This window comes from Poecilia mexicana, unplaced genomic scaffold (assembly GCF_051168715.1).
Source record: "Poecilia mexicana isolate PSO_F unplaced genomic scaffold, ASM5116871v1 scaffold_12, whole genome shotgun sequence".
Classification (NCBI taxonomy): Eukaryota; Metazoa; Chordata; class Actinopteri; order Cyprinodontiformes; family Poeciliidae; genus Poecilia; species Poecilia mexicana.
In genome coordinates this window covers 9,377,042-9,397,059 of record NW_028263381.1, presented here as the reverse complement: position 1 = coordinate 9,397,059, position 20,018 = coordinate 9,377,042, and the positions used below count along the sequence as shown (strand labels likewise).

Below are 20,018 nucleotides of genomic sequence, written 5' to 3'. Positions count from 1 at the left end.
TAATTCTCCCTAATGCCCATCAATTGCATTGCATCTTGAAGAAGCAGTTCTTATCTAAATTGAAGCCAGCCAAGAAGAAGAGAATGGCATCAGCATTTTTCCAGAGATTTAAAGCCGCATTAACAAACCAGTGACTGGAAGCTAAACACAAGCAATAAAGGTTTGCAAAATGAGCCATCCAGCCACTAAGGCCTCCAAAAGAGACAGAAAATTGCTCTGAGACAGAAGACAGGAAGTGAAGGCTTTTACCCTAAATTGTTTGGCAAATGCACTAAATGAAAGCTCATCGTGTCCCTCTGGGAAACGAGGCCCCCGATCACAGGAAGCTCGCCAATTTAGCACCATTTAATTCGGGCTGCTATCAGCGCTGTCTATCTTTGCCCATAGAAACCCCTCTGTTGTACTGCTCCTCATATCCATCATCCTCAAATAGTCCGTCATCTTTCACTGGTATGCCATATTCTCTTTTCAGTCCTACTTCCTATCTGATTCACTTCTGTCTGGCCCCACTTCCCATTTTTTCTTTATTAGGTTTCGCTTTTCTCTCTTTGCTAAGTGATCTCATCAGGTCTGAAGGCAAGTAAAAATCTTTGTAAAGGCAGAAAAATTGGAAAGCGTCTTTCCTCATGGGGAGGCAGCTGCGTAAAGCCCGTAACAAGAATGTTAGCGCAGATTACAAAAATAGCCTCTCTGTCTGAAAGTGCCTCAGTGTTGCATGTTGTGGCTCTTTGCCCAAAAACAGCAGAGCGACTGGACAACGTCTCATGTGTCCTCATTAGATTTGTATGTTTGGAGAAAAAAAATGTCACAGTATGACACAGAATTTATTCATAAAGGTTTAGTCATGCTGTGGGTAAAAAACAAAAACAAAAAAACTGCATCGTTACCGTCTTTAAATTAAGCAGGGCACAAAATAGACTGGTGCTTTTGCTCAATTTTTTCTTTGTTGTGATAATTATTTTTGTGCATTTCTCCTTAAATGGTGTCACATTTGAAAGGAAATACATTTGTGGTTAGAGCAGCAGAGTTAAATATATGAATTAACACCTACAGAAAGGAAAAAATAAAACTTGCCAAATCCTGTCTGACGAATTGCAAACAACTTTTGTTTGAGGTGACTAAATGCATTTTAAATATGTTTTAAAATCTTTTTTTTTTCTTCTCTAGGTTGAACCTTAACAAGCAAGACCTCAGTTTTTTTTTTTCTGTTTTATCCAGAACTTGTAGTAAGATTACTATTTTAGTCAAAGGATTCATATTTTGGAGAAATTTGCCATTTCTCTATTGTTGAAAATAAGATAAATAACTGATAAGTGCTTCTTATGTTCCTTTAATTCGTACACTAACATTATTATTGCATTTTATGCATGTTTGGTCATAAGTTCATCTCTTCTCCATTAGGTATCAGTCGTACAGAGAGGGACAAAGGGACGCTGTACGAGCTGACCTTCAGAGGGGAGGCGAGTCACGAATTCAGACGTCTGGTCCTCTTCCGACCCTTCGGACCTCTGATGAAGGTCAAAAATGAAAGGATGGACACAACCAATGTCATGATTAACATCATCGTCCCGCTCTCGAGACGAGCCGATAAGTTCAAACAGTTCATGCACAACTTCAGGTACGCAGACGGGGTTTTTTTTTATATTGACTTCTCGTCATTACAGCTTTATATAGCAGCCACTGAAACACCGTGAATTATTCACGAGTTCCCACACCTACTGTAATAAGGAAAATGTGATAAAGTACACAAATTGTGACAATTACTGGAAGAGTCAACAGCCTTTTTTTCTGCTTTTTGAATTTAAACCTGGGGTTGTATCATGGGAAATGTATTTGACGCTTGTGAATGTAAAGGAAGCTGTTGCAGTAAAAAAAAAAATTCTGTTATTTTTGTTAGAAAGCTTTCTTCAAAACCTACCAAGTTTTCACTTGGAAACTTTTGTAGCCTTAAAAAATGACATAACTTGCGTCCCAAAGTACTTCAAATCGAATCAATAGCAGATCTTGGGTTGTATGCATGCGACAAAGTGTTTGATGAAATATACAGGCAGTAAGCAACAGTGAACCAATAAGCTAACCAACAGTGAAACATGCTTGCAGCCCGCTGCAACCAGTCGAGGAAACGTCGTCCTTAATGTCTGTGATTTATTGTGCTGCTGCTGCTACTTATCACGCCGCTTTTTACATGGTAAATCCTGCTTAGTTGAATCGTTGCAACCCATTAAAATGCCCCCCTGGGCAGACCTGCTGTGGCTGATGCACAACATGGCAAAAATGTACTTACTTAAAAGACGTGGAGTTGCTGAGCAAACACGTTCTGCTCATAAAAGTGCAGTGAGGAAAGCAGCGTGTGTCACAGCATGTGTGAATGTTTAGTAATAACTTTTTTTTTTTTAATCAAAAGGGTATTTATTCACAGACTGGGAGAAAATGCTTCTCTTCCACCAAAGGTTTGAAAGACGAGTTGAATATATTTTGCCACTCATTTCAGAAGTGAAACTCTAATATTATACAGATCCATTGTTCGCTCTTCAATTAATCCATTTTTTTTAAGCTCGTAAGTACAAAGGCGCATTAATATATGGAATCTAATCTTTGTATCCCTGACGATAAATAATGTACCATCAGAGGCCTGCAAAAATAGATCAAATATTCACATGAAAAAGGAGGAGCTGTCAAACACCAGCCTATATACATTGGCAATAAAATGTCGTGATTCCTGTGGGGGTTTACGAGAATTTATTTTCTACACATGCTTCTGGGGGAATTCTTGCGAGCACACCTGTGTGCCTGTATGCAATCAAAATAATCTGCAGCATGATGTGTGTTGTGTTTAACATATCTCCATCGAATTCCTGCAGGCATCTCCACCCAGTTTCGTTTGGCTTGCATGGATGTTTCCTTTGTGAAAACCAGGAGAGAATCTAAGATGTGGCTTTTTGTAAAAATTACAATTTCTTTTCCTCCGCATTTCCAATTGCTCTTAAAGAAGAATCGTAGTTAACAGAATATCTATTTTAGCCTTTGCGCTACTAATATTTTTTTTCATCTGAGCTTTAAAAACTCATCCAAATCCAGTCACCAGATGATTTCTCACGGTGTCTCTGATCACAGGGCTTTAGTGTATCTAGATAAATTTTGTTGTTTAGTTTCTGTAAAGGAAGCAGACTTCCTGATGCTACACCAAAGTAACACCCGCCATGTTAAGCAACCACTTCTTTTATCATGATTGACAGTTGAAATGTTGCTACAGAAACCACTCCATCTTAAAATAAAAGCTCTACTTTAAAGACGCGACAACTGATTATAAACACAAATTTCTTAAGTTTCCTTGCAGTACTTCAACTTCACTTTCTTTCTTCCAGCATGAACCGGTCCCTCTGTTCTTATATTGTCTCCTTTTCTGAATTTCATTAATGTTGGCAGACTACCTTAAAGGTGCATTGTTGCTGCCAAATGTGTCAGTCTGTATATTAATCTGCCCCTCAAAACACTTCTTATTAAGCAACATCCCCTTGTGTAGCAAGAAGAGTTTGCTCCAAAAAGTGAAAGCAATACTTTGCGACATTAAGCTCCATTCCTTTATAAATTTGATGGACCTTGAGTTTAAACAAACTGCACAATGCTGTCCAACTTCCATTATCTATTAAATTCATTTTGAATCTCCTCAAATTTCTCAGCTAATCACCTCTGTGCATACAGTTGCATTTATTTTCACAACGCATATATTTACATTTGTGTACAGACAGCCTTTATGCTGCAAGTTTCCATGTAGATCAGTTTCCAAGCTGCTGCTCTCAGCAAACAGACGGCATTCAACTCCCTGCGTTAGTAGAATCGGCTGATTTAATCTTGGGAGTGCCACTGTAGATTTATTATTGGAGTAATACAATACAGTGGATATTCCTCCCCCTCTTCCAGCAGCAGGAACAACCCCCGCCCCCAAAAAAAACAAAAAAATGTGTGTGTATATATATATATATATATATATATATATATATATATATATATATATATATATATAAAAAGATTGCTTAATATGCCTGAGAAGATGTTAAATGTTGCATCAAAAGTGCAAAGATGGCAGAGCCGTTCCCTCTGCCCGTGTGTTGAGCATTAACTGTGGTTGAGCTGGAATAATGGCTGCCTGCGCGTCGTTCATCACATTAAACAGGAGCATGAGGGGGTGATTTTGCGTCTCTGTGCACAGATTACATGTAAAGGTGCAAAAACCTTTACATAATAGATACGTGGATGGGTCGTTGAACATATGTGGGCGGCTTGGTCACGCTTTGACACATTTCGTGGAAACGGCGATCTCATCTGGCTTCGTCCATTTATTATTTTGTTGTTTCCTTTGAGTCTGCATTGCTTACTAAATCAATCCGTGGGATTATCCATTTTTTTATTTGATCTCTTCCTACACATTGCCGTTGACATCATTTTCTCTAAAGTTAGGCATGAGATTCCCACGGTATGATAAACTTTGGAAAAACCACCTTTTGGATTTTACTCGAATATGAAAAAAGAATTTCAAAAACATGATCTAATAACTGTAAAGTGAAACGCAAAAAAAATCGACAATTATTCCGAATGCAGCTGAAACGGCGTATTGGTTGCACAGAATGATTGTGATGCATTCAAAATAATTTTTCAAGTTTACTAAGCAGATTGTTTTGGCTTTTTTGCTTCTCTCAGTCTAAAACATCTATAATACTCTGATATTGGCTGGTTAATTAATCCCACTATCCTCTCAGTTGGCTTTTTAGCAGCTTGCAGCTCGCCAACAGCGGTTTTAAAATGCCGTCATCGTAAAAGAAGCGACGGGTGATGCTTCTTCAGTTCCCACATCATAAATGTTGCTGGAGTTTTTGTGAGTAAGCAGCTGAACTTTGTATTTTATTTGAGAAAGGAAAGGTGTAGCAGCCAGCTGACTGGCAGTGTGCAGCAGCAGGCGAGAGAGAGGCAGAGTTATGTTACTTTAACTATGTGCAGCCTGAAAATATTCTAGTGTCTAGTGAGAATTGTCCTTTCCCTCATTAAGAATATTTTATCATCATAAATCGACGTGCATAGATTTTTAAAAGTAGAGTCTCAGCCCAGCACTGAAGCTCTTGTTCCTCTTCTTTTGTTCTGGCCCTAGTGAAACTGTGAAGCCTCCTGTAAAAACTCTTGTCACCTTGATTTTCCTTCTTCCTGTCAACCCCCTCGAGTCTCCGCTCGGTTTACATAAAGCTTTCATCCCTAACGTCCCATCCTTTGTGTGCAGGGAAGTCTGTGTGCGTCAGGATGGCCGGGTACATCTGACCGTGGTGTATTTTGGGAAAGAGCAGATGAGTGAAGTCCGGAGCACTCTGGAGAACACATCTAGGTGAGTCTGATCTGCAGCCAAGTTCAGCCAAGTTTTGCATCACATGCTGCACAAAACAAACAGAATAAGCGCTGCAAAACTATATGTTTTTTTTTTTTTGTTTTGTTTTGTTTTTTTTGGGCCACTTTTCCACACATAACCAGAATAATCTCCTCTGTAATCATTCTTCCTGTCATGACACACAAATGCAAAACATACACACTCCTCCTGGCTCTTCATCCTGCCACAGCCACTCATGTATCTAATGAATAATGGAGCAGCGTGTCACCCGTACAGAAGAGCTGAAAAGCTTCCAGCCAACACTGATAATTTACAACATGCCTGCAATCATCCCTCACTCACTCAGCCCTTTTTGGCACAGATTTCTACATACGCACACACATACGCATGCACAGTCACCACCTAGGGAGACAGTAGCTGTTGGCTGATCGGGAGTCAGGTCCACTGCGAGTTGAAGTGACTGATTCCCTGAGGGGTTTCTATGGTGATGTGGGCCCAAAGGTTTGCGTGTGGCCTTGAAGCAGTCGGACCATCTCCAGTGTTGCACAACGTCTCATTGTCTCGCTGTCGGTGATTTCTAAAACAGGCAGAGTTAAACTTTCAGTAATGAGTAAAAAGAAAAGCAAACTTGTTAAAAAAAAAAAAAAGGTTGAAATGAAGATGGGATCTCTGAAAGATGGTTTTGGATGAAATGGGATCCCAAAGAGATTTAGGGTTCGTCTTAGAGTACAGCAAAACGCATCAGGGTGTGATCTATCACAGTTTGAAATTAAAAAGCACCGTTAATTTGTGATTTTTATTTATTTTTTATTTTCATTGTATCTGTAGGACAACAAAACTTACAATATGAATCAAACCTTTTTAGTGGTTTAAAAGAGTTACTGTTATTAATCCCACACGTCACAAGTATTAATGAAATAAAAAAATGTTTTAACATATAATAAATAATGCAATATTACCCCTCAGCTTTTCTCTGGAGTTGTTAATTAGCTGTTTAATATTTCTCACCCTAAGTCGAAAGTTGTTTGTTACCAACATATTTGTTTTAATTTGTAAATAGTCACTTTAAGAGCAATTTGGATGGCGTTTCTTATAATCAAGCCATGTCTGCATGAATATCTCCCTAGTATAAAGTTTTCCAGAGGCTGGGTTCTTCTTTTTAATGAGAGGAAAATGGTGAAGGGGATTCCCTGCCTTTGGCGAGGATGCAAATGCTGCTGCATCTATTTGAGGGGGGGAATCAATTTTAAAAGAAGCAAATCGGAACGAATAACCTTCCCGTTTCTACATTTTTACCTTTGCACAGAATGTTATTGAACTTTTGACATGGATAAATGAAACTGTAGATGAACACATTTTATTTCCCAGGCATAATTTTCCCTGCAGCGATGTCGGCGTCATTTGAGACGGAGATCTGTTTCTGCAGATCACTTTTAACAGATTCAGCTCAGCTCCACTGGCTTAGTTTGTTTCTTCTCACAAATAGCCTCAAGCAAGTTGATCTTCCCCCCCACTCCTAATGCAAGATCACTTTGCAGTCACACTCTGCTTTCAATTAACACAGTTTACGTTCTCGCTGTGTATTATTTAGATGCATGGAAAACATTTTTGGTGAACCTGTAAGAAAGTCGGTTCTCACTTTTTAACCTTTTTCTGCCAGACACTTGGGATGCCTGTTAAAAATAGACTGAATCAGAAGCTGTACTTTCAAATATAAGGCTTTGAAATCCTGCACTTCAAAGCCTCAAACCCAGTCACAGGGGGGGGTCCTGTGAGTTTATGAGCCCTACGTGGCTCGGAATGGAGGTATAAAACGATGCGAAACAAAGAGGAATAGCAGGAATGATTGGAGAGGGAGGGAGACGGCGTGTGAAGAAGAGAGAAACGCGAGTGATCTGATCTAACTGGATACCAGTCAGTCAATACACATAAATAATGACTGTGTTGTGGACACAGAGAGGAGCGGATGGCTGCAGGGGAAAAAAACAGAAAAACTCAGAAGATGAGATCAGAAGCAGTGCTAACACGGAGAGAGAAAAAAAAAACATTAAATCCCAAGGATAAAGATAAAAACAAGGATTATGTAGAAAACTGGAAAAAAGATAAAAGAAAACATTTGCATGACGTGGTGAATCATTTCATTTGAACAATTTCCATTATTTTTCTCTCCTTTTAATAAGTCGCACCTTATTTGTGGCATTTCAGTCACTTCTCGGATGGCTCAAGTAAATCCTGTGAAAACCCCCCCCCCCAAGGATGAATTAACTGGTCAGAAGTACAGGGAGGTTATGAATGGATTTAAAGGCTCACAAATCGGAGCTGCACAGTTTTCATGTTCTTTCGCAGATCTTTCAGAGATGCACTGCACAAATTACTCGGCGTCATTAACTCGTGGAACCGTTTTGCCCGAGGCCTCTGCCGGCTTGCGTTCACCCTCCCATTACACGTGTGGACTACTGATTATCTGGCTCACTAAAGTACCAGGTAGTTTTGTCTTTTACGCAACTGTTTAGAGGGAAAAAAATCAACCAACCTTCATTCTACATACAAAGCAGACGGTTAAATCAACAATAAAGCATGAGTCATTTTGTTTCCAGGGTTGTGCAGGGTGGAACTCGTGAAGAATCATGCAAAATAAAAATAAAAAAAATGTCAGTGTAAAATTCATCCTTCAGTTAGCTCACAACGAAAATATTATTAAAATGATGGTGCTAAGCATTTGCATGGTTTCCTGTTTTGACCTTGCTAACCAACAGACAAATATTCACAACTGAGAATGATTGAAATATTTTGGGCACACGCCGCCGAGCTTCTGGCTCCAGGACGGGGCCCTGGTCTCCCCAGTCTGGTCGAGGCTCACCTAAGAGTGTGATCAGCTATTTATTTAAGTATTTAACTTTAACTTTAGCTGCTGTCATGATAGACTTGTTTGCATGAACATACAAGCCCTTTTTCACACTTGACATTAGCAAGTGTGACTTCCTAATTTCCAGAACAGAACCAATTTAAATATTATTCAAAGACATCACAAGTAAACACAAAATGCAGTTTTTAAATGAAGTTGTTTCTTATTAAGGGAGGGAAAAAAAATCCAAACCTGCGTAAGCCTGTGTGGAAAAAGTTACAGCCACCTAAACATAGTAAGTGGCTGGGCCAACCTCAGCAGTAACAACTGCAATGAAGTGTTTGGGATAACTTGCAATAAGTCATTTCCAGCTGTGGAGGACTTGCAGAATTGTTGTAATTCAGCCACAAAGAGGTTTTTTAATCATGAACATCCTTTTTAAGCTCATGTCACATAATCACATAAAGTCCTGAAGCAACGAAATAACCTCAGACCATAACACCACCTCCACATGGTGCTATTTTTCTGTAAAGCTGTTACTTTTACACCAGATATAACAGGACACACGCCTTCTAAGGAGTTTAGCTTTTGTCTAATCGGTCCTCATCAGTCATCAAAATGTGTTCTGCGCAGTCTCTCTTTTTTTTATTTTTATGGTGGACACATGACCTCTGACCTTAACTGAGGCAAGTGAATCCTGCATTTCTTTGAATCTTGTTCTGGGGTTCCTTTGTAGCCGGTTTGAACATCCCATAAAGCATTGTTCACTTCACTGATTGTGTTTTTTTTCTAACTAAAGGAATGAGCAGAGCAGAGCAGCATGCTTCAGTTCCTCATTTTGACTACAAGCCAAGCCATTTAATACAATGCTATAGTATTGATTGTAGAGACATTTGATGTATGAAAAGAAATGAGGACAATGCATTCAATAGCTATTGAATGTTTTTTTTTTTTTTCCAAACTCGAGCAAAATGATGGCACTGGGATTCCCATTTAAAAACCAATACCACTATCATTACTTTTACAGGAAGCAGGCTCAGTTGGCCTCCAACCAAAAGTGACAGGAGTAAACAGAAGCCACAGATTTGGGGCTTAGACCGAAGTCCGTTTCATCAACAAGCGTCACGCTTTGACTCAGCATCCTCCACCCTGTCCTTACCGAGTGTAGCTAACAGGATAAGACCTGCAGCTGAGACGTATTGTGGGAGTTTTTTTTCTCAGACTTCTTTCTGACATAGTTTCATCTGAAACAGGGTGCAGACCATCTCATCTGCAGTAGTGAAAAGGAATCTGTTGGAACAAGCGGAGGGGTGTGGCGATGTGTGGGTGACAAAAGATCAAAATGATAAAAGCGTCTATGAAAACGTGGATTTAAGTAGGGTTACGCTGACTTTTGCTGGCTGAGCCCTCTTTATCAGTTTCTTTTCGCATTCTGTTTGGGCAACATGCAAATTCAGTCAGTGATTTCATTTTAATAGGATTTCCCTACCAGTTTATGAAAAGGTAAATTACCCAATTCTTTCAAAGAAAAAACAACAAAAAAACAAAATAAAAACCTGGCTTTCAACGTCCACTACTGCAAATAACCAGGAATTTATCAGCATCATTCAACAAGTGATGGATTATCCTCGGCTGTGTTTGAAATGTAAATATGCACAAGAAACTTAGCTTAGCTCGGTACAAAGTGGGTCACTGGGGATTTGTCCGAAGTTCGCCCACTTGTACCTTTTTTAAAGCCGTTTGTTTTATTCAATGCATTCTTGAATTGTTTGCAAACTGAACTGCGGCTGCAGCCTAAGTAATCATGAAACTGGTACATTTATGTAGACTTTAGATTTAATATCGCTCCCCACCGCTCTTGCTGTGTTTATAGGCTTTCAATAGGTGAAAGGCCACAGGACAAAGCAGTAAATCGGAACAAAAATATTGTTTCACGAGTGACACTTTCTTTCCAATGTCTAGACAAAACACAGGAAAGAGACAGTGGTGTGAGCTGAATGCAGCGTCTTTATTGTCCTCACTCTTGTCACGCTCGCCCACAGACTAATTGTTCCAGCTGTAAGCTACTCCAAGCACAGAGGAAAAAGAACAAGTTAAGTCTGAGCAATTAAAAAATTAGGTCAAAGTTTATTTTTATCGAATGACACCTTAGTGATACATCTTCTTTTCAGCAAATACACAAATGTCTAATTGATTTTATTTTAGCGAGCTACACAAAGTAGTTCCTATTGGGAAGTGGATAGAAAGTCATATGTGAGCTTTATATACTATATGTTTTATTTTACAAATACACCCAAGGTTTATTTGCCTTTAGAAGTCAGCTAAAGAGTTAATGCAGTCCACCTTTGTGTTATTTAATATCAGTAACTCTTCTGCGAAGGTTTCAAAGGTTTGTTGGAGAAGATGCGATTCAGCAACTTCATGAAAACCAAGGTATACGGCAGAAAGGTCAGGGATAAAGTTGTGGAAAATGTTAAAGCAGAGCTTGGTTATAAAATAATTTGCTGCGCTTTGAACATCCCATGAGGCACTCTTCAATTCCTCACCTGAAAATGAAGATACCATGGCAAAACCCTAGATAGACCCGCAACGACGTGGTTCACCGTAAGGCACAGTAAATCAATCATTAATCAAAAAAGAGGCCAAGCTGCACGTTGTGCCTCTGGAGGATCTGCAGAGAGCTGCAGTTCCTCCAATGTTTTGGAGATGCTTTTCTTAACCAGGACTTGGAAAGCTGGTGAGTGTTGATGAACAGAGACGGATTATGAAAGGAAATTTGTTAGACTACAAATGGATTGAGGCTGTGGTGGAGGTTCACCAGAAGGTAGGAGGATAACTTTAAAGATGCAGTCAGTCATAATGGAGTGGTTTAGATCAAAGCTTTTCATGTCTTATAATGCCCCAGTTAGAGTCCAGGTTTACTCTAGTTTAGAATTTGGTACGAGTTTAAAATGCTCCATGTAGCAATTCCCTTCCACTTCACAGTTTATGCGTTTCTTTGTGTTCTCCTGCCACACAGAATCAGAATAAAACATCTTAAAGTTCGTGGACGCAATGTGGCCGAACGTGAAAAAAGGTCAGAGATTGAATGCTATTCCAAGGCACCGTAATGCTGACGAAATCCTTGCAGGCGCTCCTCTTAACAGTTTACGGGTTCGGTTGATCTCTCACTCACTTCCTGTCACATTAAAAGCTGAGACTGAATCAACACACAAATGCAGCTGGAGTCGCGTTAAAGTCGATCAAAACAAGCAGAGTCATTGTTCTGCAGTTTGCCATCTGTGGACAGTTTGGTGCCGGCTGCACACGGTCCTGCTCTCCTGGGACTCCGTGCCGACACTCGGTCTGTTTGGATTCATGTTGTGCTGACAGATATGGACTCTGTTATCTGCGCGTCAGCCGACTGCACCTCACAACACACACACCGACATGTAGTTACATGCGAACATCATACGTCTTGGAAGTTTGAAGTCATCAGAAATCTTTGGAATGTGAAGACGGATAAATAAGCAATAAGGTGCATCATGGTGCTGGTATTTATTTATTTATTTATTTATTTATTTTTAGGTTGAGAGATATTCAGGATCAAAAGGTTTCGCTGTCGTATTTATGGGAGAGGCGGAAAGGTTTGGAATGCGTCAAAGGTGTTTACGCATTAGTGCAAGAGGAAAATATGCTAATGCACACCATTCATGGACTTAAAAACCCTTACGTAGCAGAGGGATGACACTCTGAGTGATTCAAACTACCTAAAGGGAAAAACTTTTTCCCTTCGTTACAGTGAATTCCTCTAACGAAATCTTTGTAGCTGCTTTTTCCATGCGTTTTATTAGCCACTTGTATGAAAAATGATGTTTCCATCTGTGTGTTCTGCTTTAAATTTGGACACGTGAGCCACTTTTTCCCTGTGAAAAAGATGAGGGGATATGCGTGTGTGATCTGCTGTGTGTCTACGTGGGCGCACGTTGGAGTAAAGGATTGGTGACCAACGGTGTGAATTGTTATGATCAAAGAAAAAGCCACAGCTGTGTGCATCTGGATCCAGCTGTTTCTCCTTACTCGCGCCACAGCAACGAAAACCCACAGAGACAGACGGGCTCGTTTTCCTGCGGCCCGAATTGGTGACTCCTCTTCAGTCATCTAGATCCAAATCAGCACTGAAATGAGTCTACTAAGTCTAAAAGCTGTTTTCCATTTCAGGTCTTCAGGATTTTTTTTTTTTTTTTTTAATGATTTAATGATATTGCTCATTGGCGATGCATGTAAACGCTGTTGCACTTAAATAATATCTCCATGCTTCAGAGATGGGAGATAATGCCATTAATCAGCCACATACAGGACAAAAAAATCAAAGCAGTCTGAGAAAATTGTCGAGAACAATTTCATCCATGCTTTTAAAACACTTGTAAACAGAATTAATAAATACTTCTTCTCTAATGACTCGTGTGTGTGTGTGTGTGTGTGTGTGTGTGTGTGTGTGTGTGTGTGTGTGTGTGTGTGTGTGTGTGTGTGTGCGCGCGCGTTTTAAAGGGAGACCAGCTTCAAGAACTACACGCTGCTTCAGCTGGACGAGGAGTTTTCTCGGGGACGGGGCCTCGACGTCGGGGCCCGGGCGTGGAAGGGAGGCAACGTGCTGCTTTTCTTCTGCGATGTGGACATCTACTTCACCGCCGACTTCCTCAACACCTGCAGACTCAACACGCAGCCAGGTGATGTGCTGCACGAACTCTATGACAGAAAACAACCCAAAGTCTCTTCCACACTGAAAACATTACAGCTTTTACTTCTGGCTAATTGTAGCTTCACACAATAATCAGAAGCAGTGTGTGTCTGATTTTACAGATGTTTATTTCTGGCGAGAGGCTCCATTAATATTAACTAAGTGGAGAAAGTGAGTTGGTTCATTTTTATAGGGCTTTCTAACAGTAAAAGGTGGAGGTATGCATCGATAAAACCTGACAAAATGGAACAATCCAAGTGACCCACAGTATCATAGATCATCTACCATACTTCACAGTGAGCATGGGATCCTTTTCCACTTCTCAGCCCTTTGTTTTTCGAAACTAAAAGTGAAAACACTTTGCCTACACAGCTAAAAATGAGCTAGACAGTAAATTCCCTTCATCTTTTCTATCAAATCTATCCATTCCTCCACACTTGAGAGGAATAGATCCTGGCTGCCTGTTGTGTGCAGCAGCACCCTGACAAATCTGGTAATTAACTTTCCACTGGCATTTCTTGTCACCGGCGTGTCGTTTTCCATGATAAGTGCTGCTGTCGGAGAAGAGACGAGGAGTTCAGAAATCCAGGAGGAGCCCAGAATAGAAGCACTTCACATTGTGCTGATACGGTTTCGGTGTAGGGACTCCCTCTGGGCCCAAATAGACATTTTAAAGACTGGAGAGAGAAACGAACTGCAGATATCTGAGGGGGAAAAAAAACAGCTTCGACTTGGAAATGTGTAATTGAGGTTAAATTAAAGTTCACACTGGTAATAAATGAATTAAGGGTACATGGTGTGAAATGTGATCAATCACCACATTTGCTCTATGCTTCAGTCTGAAATCTCGGTGGTGGTTCCATCCAGCGAAATAATTATTGGGACTAATAAAACTCTGGCTGACTAAAGTATCACTAAGATCACCAGCAAATGTCAAACGCTGCTTTGTCCCTGCAGGTGAAAAGGTGTTCTACCCCGTGTTATTCAGCCAGTACAACCCTGCCCTCATTTATGGAAGTCCAGAGCACATCCCACCCGTGGAGCAACAACTGGTAACACACGAATGATCCATACTTTCTCATTTTCCTGACTACTTGTGGAGACGGTTTAGAAATACTTATCCTCTTCTGCAGCTAAGTCTCCAAATCCTACTGTGCGTGTTTCACAATACGTTTGCAACTCTCCTTCTAGGTGATCAAGAAAGACACGGGCTTTTGGAGGGATTTCGGTTTTGGTATGACCTGCCAATACAGGTCTGACTTTATCAACATAGGTGAGGGTTACACAACAGAATTTACATAGCAGTAACACCACTTTTACAACGGCTTCGGGAATCCATAATCAGTTCCTCCTGAGGGCTGACTGTCTGAGTAGAGGCGTGACACTGCACAGTAAAAACGGCTTCATCAGACGCGGCAGTAATATCCTCGCTGTTGTCCTAATGGTGCCGCTGCAGAACGGACATGAGAAACAGCAGAGCACTAATAGCTCAGGATTGCATTACTATTCACAATACGGAGCTTTGGTTTTATTATATTACCCTGAACGGTAATTTAATAAAGCAGCAACAGTGTAGCTCAGAATCTTCCTATGTCCCGTCTGTCTGTCTGTCTGTCATGAAAAAGTGAGACTCGTGTATCACATTGATTCATTACACACAGAGTGATGATTTAATTGAAATGATTACGGTTCACTGCTCATTAAAAATCAAAATCCAGTTTATTAAAAGAATGAAATATTGCATAGGACCAATAAGAAACTATTTTTTATAAAAATAACTAACACCCTACTCAAGAGTGAAGCTATGTGCAGTATAGTACATGCATTCAGTATGTAGCTGGGGTTTGTGCTTAAAATGATAAAAACACTCCTGGCATCTCTAGTTCTGGAGTGATGTAACACAACCTAATTTACTCGTGACTAATGTCCTGGATAATTCTATGTGTTGAGGCTCTTCATGCACTTTCCCTAGCTTCAGTGTGTGCCTTGATATTCTTCCTCAAATTCTTAAATAGGTTTGGCTTCACAAGTTTCTTTTTTGTGCACTTTTTTTTTTTTTTTTTACCAAAAATATTTTCCTTTCACTCAACTTTCCATCCATATGCCTTTTGCACTTGCTTTTGTTTGCACATAGACTCCAGGACTAATTGTCAAAGGTTTAACTCGATCAATTTATCTTAGCCAAATGATTCATGCAGTGAGTAATGTGTGAAGACACATCCAGACTATGACCATCTAAAGTGCTTTAACAGAAGGCTGCTCGGCCTCCTGTCTTAGTCATAGACATTTCCCCTCTCACTAAAACAGTCTGAGCTCTGTGAAAACACTTTTAGCTACAGAAGACAAAATCCCACTCTTGCTCTGCAAATAAAAATAGATGTATAACAAAAGACGCTCACCTTGGCATTTTAATTGTGAACTCATGAAACTTGTATTTAGATTCAGCCCAAAAACTATAGAAGTTATGTAGATTATTGCTAGAGAGCTCTTCCTTAAATTATATCTTGCTTCCTCTATTTTATTTATAAGGGTATCCAAATTTAGAACCATTATTATAAAGTCAGATCATGAATTACAGGCATAGTAAAACAAGTGTTCACTGCTTGTCGTGACTAATTTATGTATCTATAATCACATGTAATATTTTACCAGGTATTGAGATGATTTAATTTGATTAAAATGAAATCTAACCTCAATGTCCAAGGAAAAAAATAATTCTCACCATATAATGAGGGAGTTCCTATAATTTAGAAATGGATTTGTAACCAACAGATTCTCTATAAAGTTATTTCTGATTTCCTTCCATCCTGTGTTAACACACAACTCTTTTGCAGAGACGGCTGCATTTCCTGATCAATTATTCATTTTGCGTTTCGTTAGCAGCTGGTATCTATTTTCCCTCCTGAATCGTCTGGAAGCAGCAACGCTGTACTTACCTTTTCAAACATGACATTTTCATTTTCGGCTTACTTTTTGTCTGGCACATGAGGACAATCTAGGACTTGCTGTTTATTTGGCTTTGGAGGTTTTTGGTACATAAATAATATATTTTTAGAAAATAGTAAAGAACAGGTGTTGTTTATCCAGACTTGTGAAAACCTGAATTTTAAAGAAGTACAGCGCGTTCTTTTTGCCTTCATTTTAAATAAGACCATTGTAACAAAGTTAAGTTTTGTGAACTGTGAAAGATGGAGGCAGGTATAACAATCAAAATAAAACAGAAGGGAGTAGTGAGCCTTGCAGGAAGTAGCCTTCATCACCCTAACTAACAAATCCCTCTCTGAAAAACTGCAACCTCTTTTACAATATCTTTTTTTTTTTTTTTTTTTTTCAGGAAGTCAATATGACACCATAACTGTGAGCCATGCTGCAACATGTTTAGCATTACACACTGACGCACCTTCTCATGACCATGTCTGTTCTGCCAGGAGGTTTTGACATCGACATCAAAGGCTGGGGCGGCGAAGACGTCCACCTCTACAGAAAGTACCTCCACAGCAACCTCCTGGTCGTCCGGGCGCCGTCGCGCGGCCTCTTCCACCTGTGGCACGAGAAGCACTGCGCCGACGAGCTGCCGCCGGACCAGTACCGAATGTGCATGCAGTCCAAGGCCATGAATGAGGCCTCGCACGGCCAGCTGGGAATGCTCTTCTTCAGGCATGAGATCGAAGCTCACCTCCGCAAGCAGAAGCTGCAAAACCCAAAGAAGACGTGACTCTGGACTGAGAACGGCTAGGCACTGCAGCCAGCAGGTGAATCAGTGTCTTAGCTTTGTGTAATTCTGAAAGAAATGTTTGGTAAAGTTGGCTAATTTGCTGTCCTTCTGTAAACCAAATACAAGACTCACTCTTTTATATGTGTACAGGAAACTTAGAGAAAGAGTTTGGTTGAAAAATTGTATTTTGTATTTTCTCTCCATATGTAAAATGTGGTTTAGGTACATCTGTACTTACTCCTATGAAAAAATACCACCAGCTATTTATATATATATATTTTTTTTTATTGTCCATTGAATTCATGTTCAACAAGCAAAGTTAATTGGTCTCAACCATATGATGATGTAAATCGGATCTAAAAAGTAAAAATATGCAGTTCCTGAAGTGTCAATCTTCCTCAATGAAGAGTTTAGATTTGATTCTGCAAAAGTCTGGATACATTTAATCAAAAGTGAGAAACATGCATTTATGGGTCCAGTGAGTAGTTTAAATGCATTCATCATGGGCTTTTAGCCTGATGATACAATGTGAAACTTCAAATTTGTTGCAAGTTTGAATTTATTGGGTATGTTATTTGATTCACACAGTCAAAATTGGACACACAGGCTCAAAAATAGACATGCACTTCTATAAATATTTGCAAGTTTAACTTCAACCATATGTTTTTTTTTTTTTAACAATAGCTTAGTTTTCTGGCTCAGCTTTTAATCATAGTTCAAACCAGTTTTGATTTCTGGTTGGGACCATTGACTTATTGGTACATGGGATCTTGTCTGAGTTTTGGGTGGGAGTTTAAGAATAAGGAGGTAGACACCTTTCCAAGAGAACCGTGATCCGAAACGCACATCCAAAGCAACATTTTGGATTGATAAAGCTGGCTAACGATAAATCTCTGAAATTGCTGCAACCTTACTAAAACATAACCCAGAAAACTAACCAATTTAAACAACAAATTCTGATAAGGAGAGGGTGCAAATAGTTTCTAGTTGGTTACAAAAGCATATGGTTTTGCTGCAGCTTACAAAAGCACATTATCCAGATACTAGTGGAAGTGGTGTATGCATGTGTTTGTCTGTATGCAAATGTTTGACAATGTGTGGAGAAAATCCACAATACATTCAAATGTGCAGTTCCAGTTCTGGTTTTTAGAAACCATTGAAACTGTATACTTCATAGTTTCTCCATTCTGTAAAACGAGCAGTTCAAATGCTTCGACAAAAAAACTCAAAATGAATGTAACATCAATGTCAATAATTGTACGTAAACTTCTGTACAGAATCATATTAATGTCTTTGTGTATGAGAGCCATTTTAAGTTGTTTTTTTTTAATTCAACTGTGAACCGTAATGCATCTCAACTATGTGCCTTATGTAAATAATGTCAGATCCGTCTGTTTTTCAGAATCAGTGAAAGTTTAACTTGCACTGAAGTTTTTTACGTGTGTAAACAGAGCCACCTACTGGTTTGAAAATGAATAACATGCTGTTGAGCAATCAGTGAAGGACTCTTTTAAAGTCTGCCTTGTAAAGTTTTACATAAATTATTCTTTCGGTTGCCTTTGCTTTTGTATTTATAATTGTGTTCTGTAAATGTCAAGTCTTGGAATTTTTTATTTTATTTGTTGCCTGCTTGGACAGTATTACATTCAGCTCATTCTAGCCTTATTGGCACCCCTGTTTTAAGATGTGGGGGGGGGGGGGGAAACCCCTGTAAATTATTTTATTGCGGTAAAATTATATACTGAACGTTTTGGGGAGATTCAAGCTTTAATTTGGGTATAATTATTGATAGGCACAATGATTCTGCATTTCTGTCAACGGTTTTTTTTTTTTTAACAAGATTATTCTCATGTAACATTTCACAAGGAAAACAGAGACGAAGCTCTTTGACCAAGAGTCCTGGGTCCTTATGCCATCTTCTTGGTGAAACGAGGAGATTAAGGTCTGTGGACCGAGATGGCCATAAAAAGTGATTAATGGCTGACTGGAGCTTTTCCCTGTTGATTTGTCTGTGTGTTTTAGATCACTATCCTGCTCTGCAATCTACTGTCAACCCAATTCATTTGTGTGGCACAGGCCATCATCACTGCATCAAATCACCACTTCTCCTTAAACGTTCAACACACGTCTGTGTTGACTAACTCAAATTCAGTGTTCTCCTTTCTTTCCTATTTTGACAAGGGGATGGGAAGAAATTTACCTGTTTTACATTATCTATCCCAGGAAAACAGGAAATCTAAATGACTTTACTTAAAAAGTAACAAATGCTACATTTATTCTATGAACAATTTTTTTTTAGGCGTGACAGTAGCGGCTCTAGTGATGGTGCTGCTATTAATAAGGCTAGAAGTTAGATTTTTTTTGCCATTATTTTGAATTTCATATAACTTTCATTGCACATCTTTACCATCAGTACCAATAGGCATGGATGTGAGCGTTGACGTTTTAACATCAAAGAAACTCAGACCTTCTGTGTGTCGCACAAACGTTTTACAGGAAAGTGTTTTACCGTTTGGTGAATTTATGTTGACGACGACTTAACAAGTCAGAGCAATTTATTTTTAATATTGGTCAAGTGGAGTTTTTTGTGCAATAGGGAAGTAAATTATGATCAGTGCTAGTAAGCAATCATTTATTTATTTCGATGTATTTGCCCTGAAAGATTTCATTTAGAATCCTTGTGCAGCACTTATTAAGGATCCAGAAACAAAATGACTGGCAGTCATTTACTTTTTTGCTGAAATACTTTTATTTTCGATAATTGTTTGGTTATTTTGTCAGACTGGTTTTGTAACCTTGTGTAAATGAGTTGAATAAACATATTTATGCATTGCGAAGGCTTTTTTTCATACGTGGTTGATCTGTATTTTTCCAAGGACAAAAATGTTTTACTGTTGTTCCTCTGCAAGAACATAAAATAAAACCTGACTGATTCTGATTCTTTTTGCAAAAACATTTTACAACTTATGTTTTCAGTGCAGTACTTCTGTCTTACCAAACTTCTTTGAATCTGATTTGTGATGGTGGTGTTTTTCTCCTAAACAAAAAAGAAACTTGGAGGTCAGTCACTTTTGTGGATGCTATTCTGTCAGAAAAGAAAAATCATTTTAAAGGAGTTAAAAAACAAAAGTTCTTTATTTTTGAAATCTTCCGATTTGTCTCATTGTTTTAAATGGGAATGTCCTGCTTCTTCCAAGCTCCGCCTTTTTACATATAAGAAACTTATAATTTTCATTTTACTTTTAAGAAGATTTTCAATTTAATTTTGGTCTCTTAATTTAATGCATTGCATTGCTGCACCTTTACTCCCAAACCTCTAGGCGGAGCCAATGAGCTAATTGTTGTTGGTAGACAACTCCTCTTCCTG

General features: G+C 39.1%; 1 protein-coding gene across 1 annotated transcript in view; it reads left to right on the top strand.

Annotated features, from left to right (window-relative positions):
• csgalnact1a (chondroitin sulfate N-acetylgalactosaminyltransferase 1a) overlaps positions 1-19,589 on the top strand; it is a 41,037-nt gene extending 21,448 nt beyond the window's left edge. Inside the window, exons 3-8 of the mRNA XM_014979091.2 lie at positions 1,402-1,618; positions 5,270-5,371; positions 12,747-12,925; positions 13,894-13,988; positions 14,128-14,209; positions 16,365-19,589. Of these exons, the coding sequence (XP_014834577.1) occupies positions 1,402-1,618; positions 5,270-5,371; positions 12,747-12,925; positions 13,894-13,988; positions 14,128-14,209; positions 16,365-16,651 (962 nt within the window). The 3' untranslated portion in view covers positions 16,652-19,589. The remainder of the gene's footprint in view (positions 1-1,401; positions 1,619-5,269; positions 5,372-12,746; positions 12,926-13,893; positions 13,989-14,127; positions 14,210-16,364) is intronic.
• Positions 19,590-20,018: the final 429 nt, after the last annotated feature.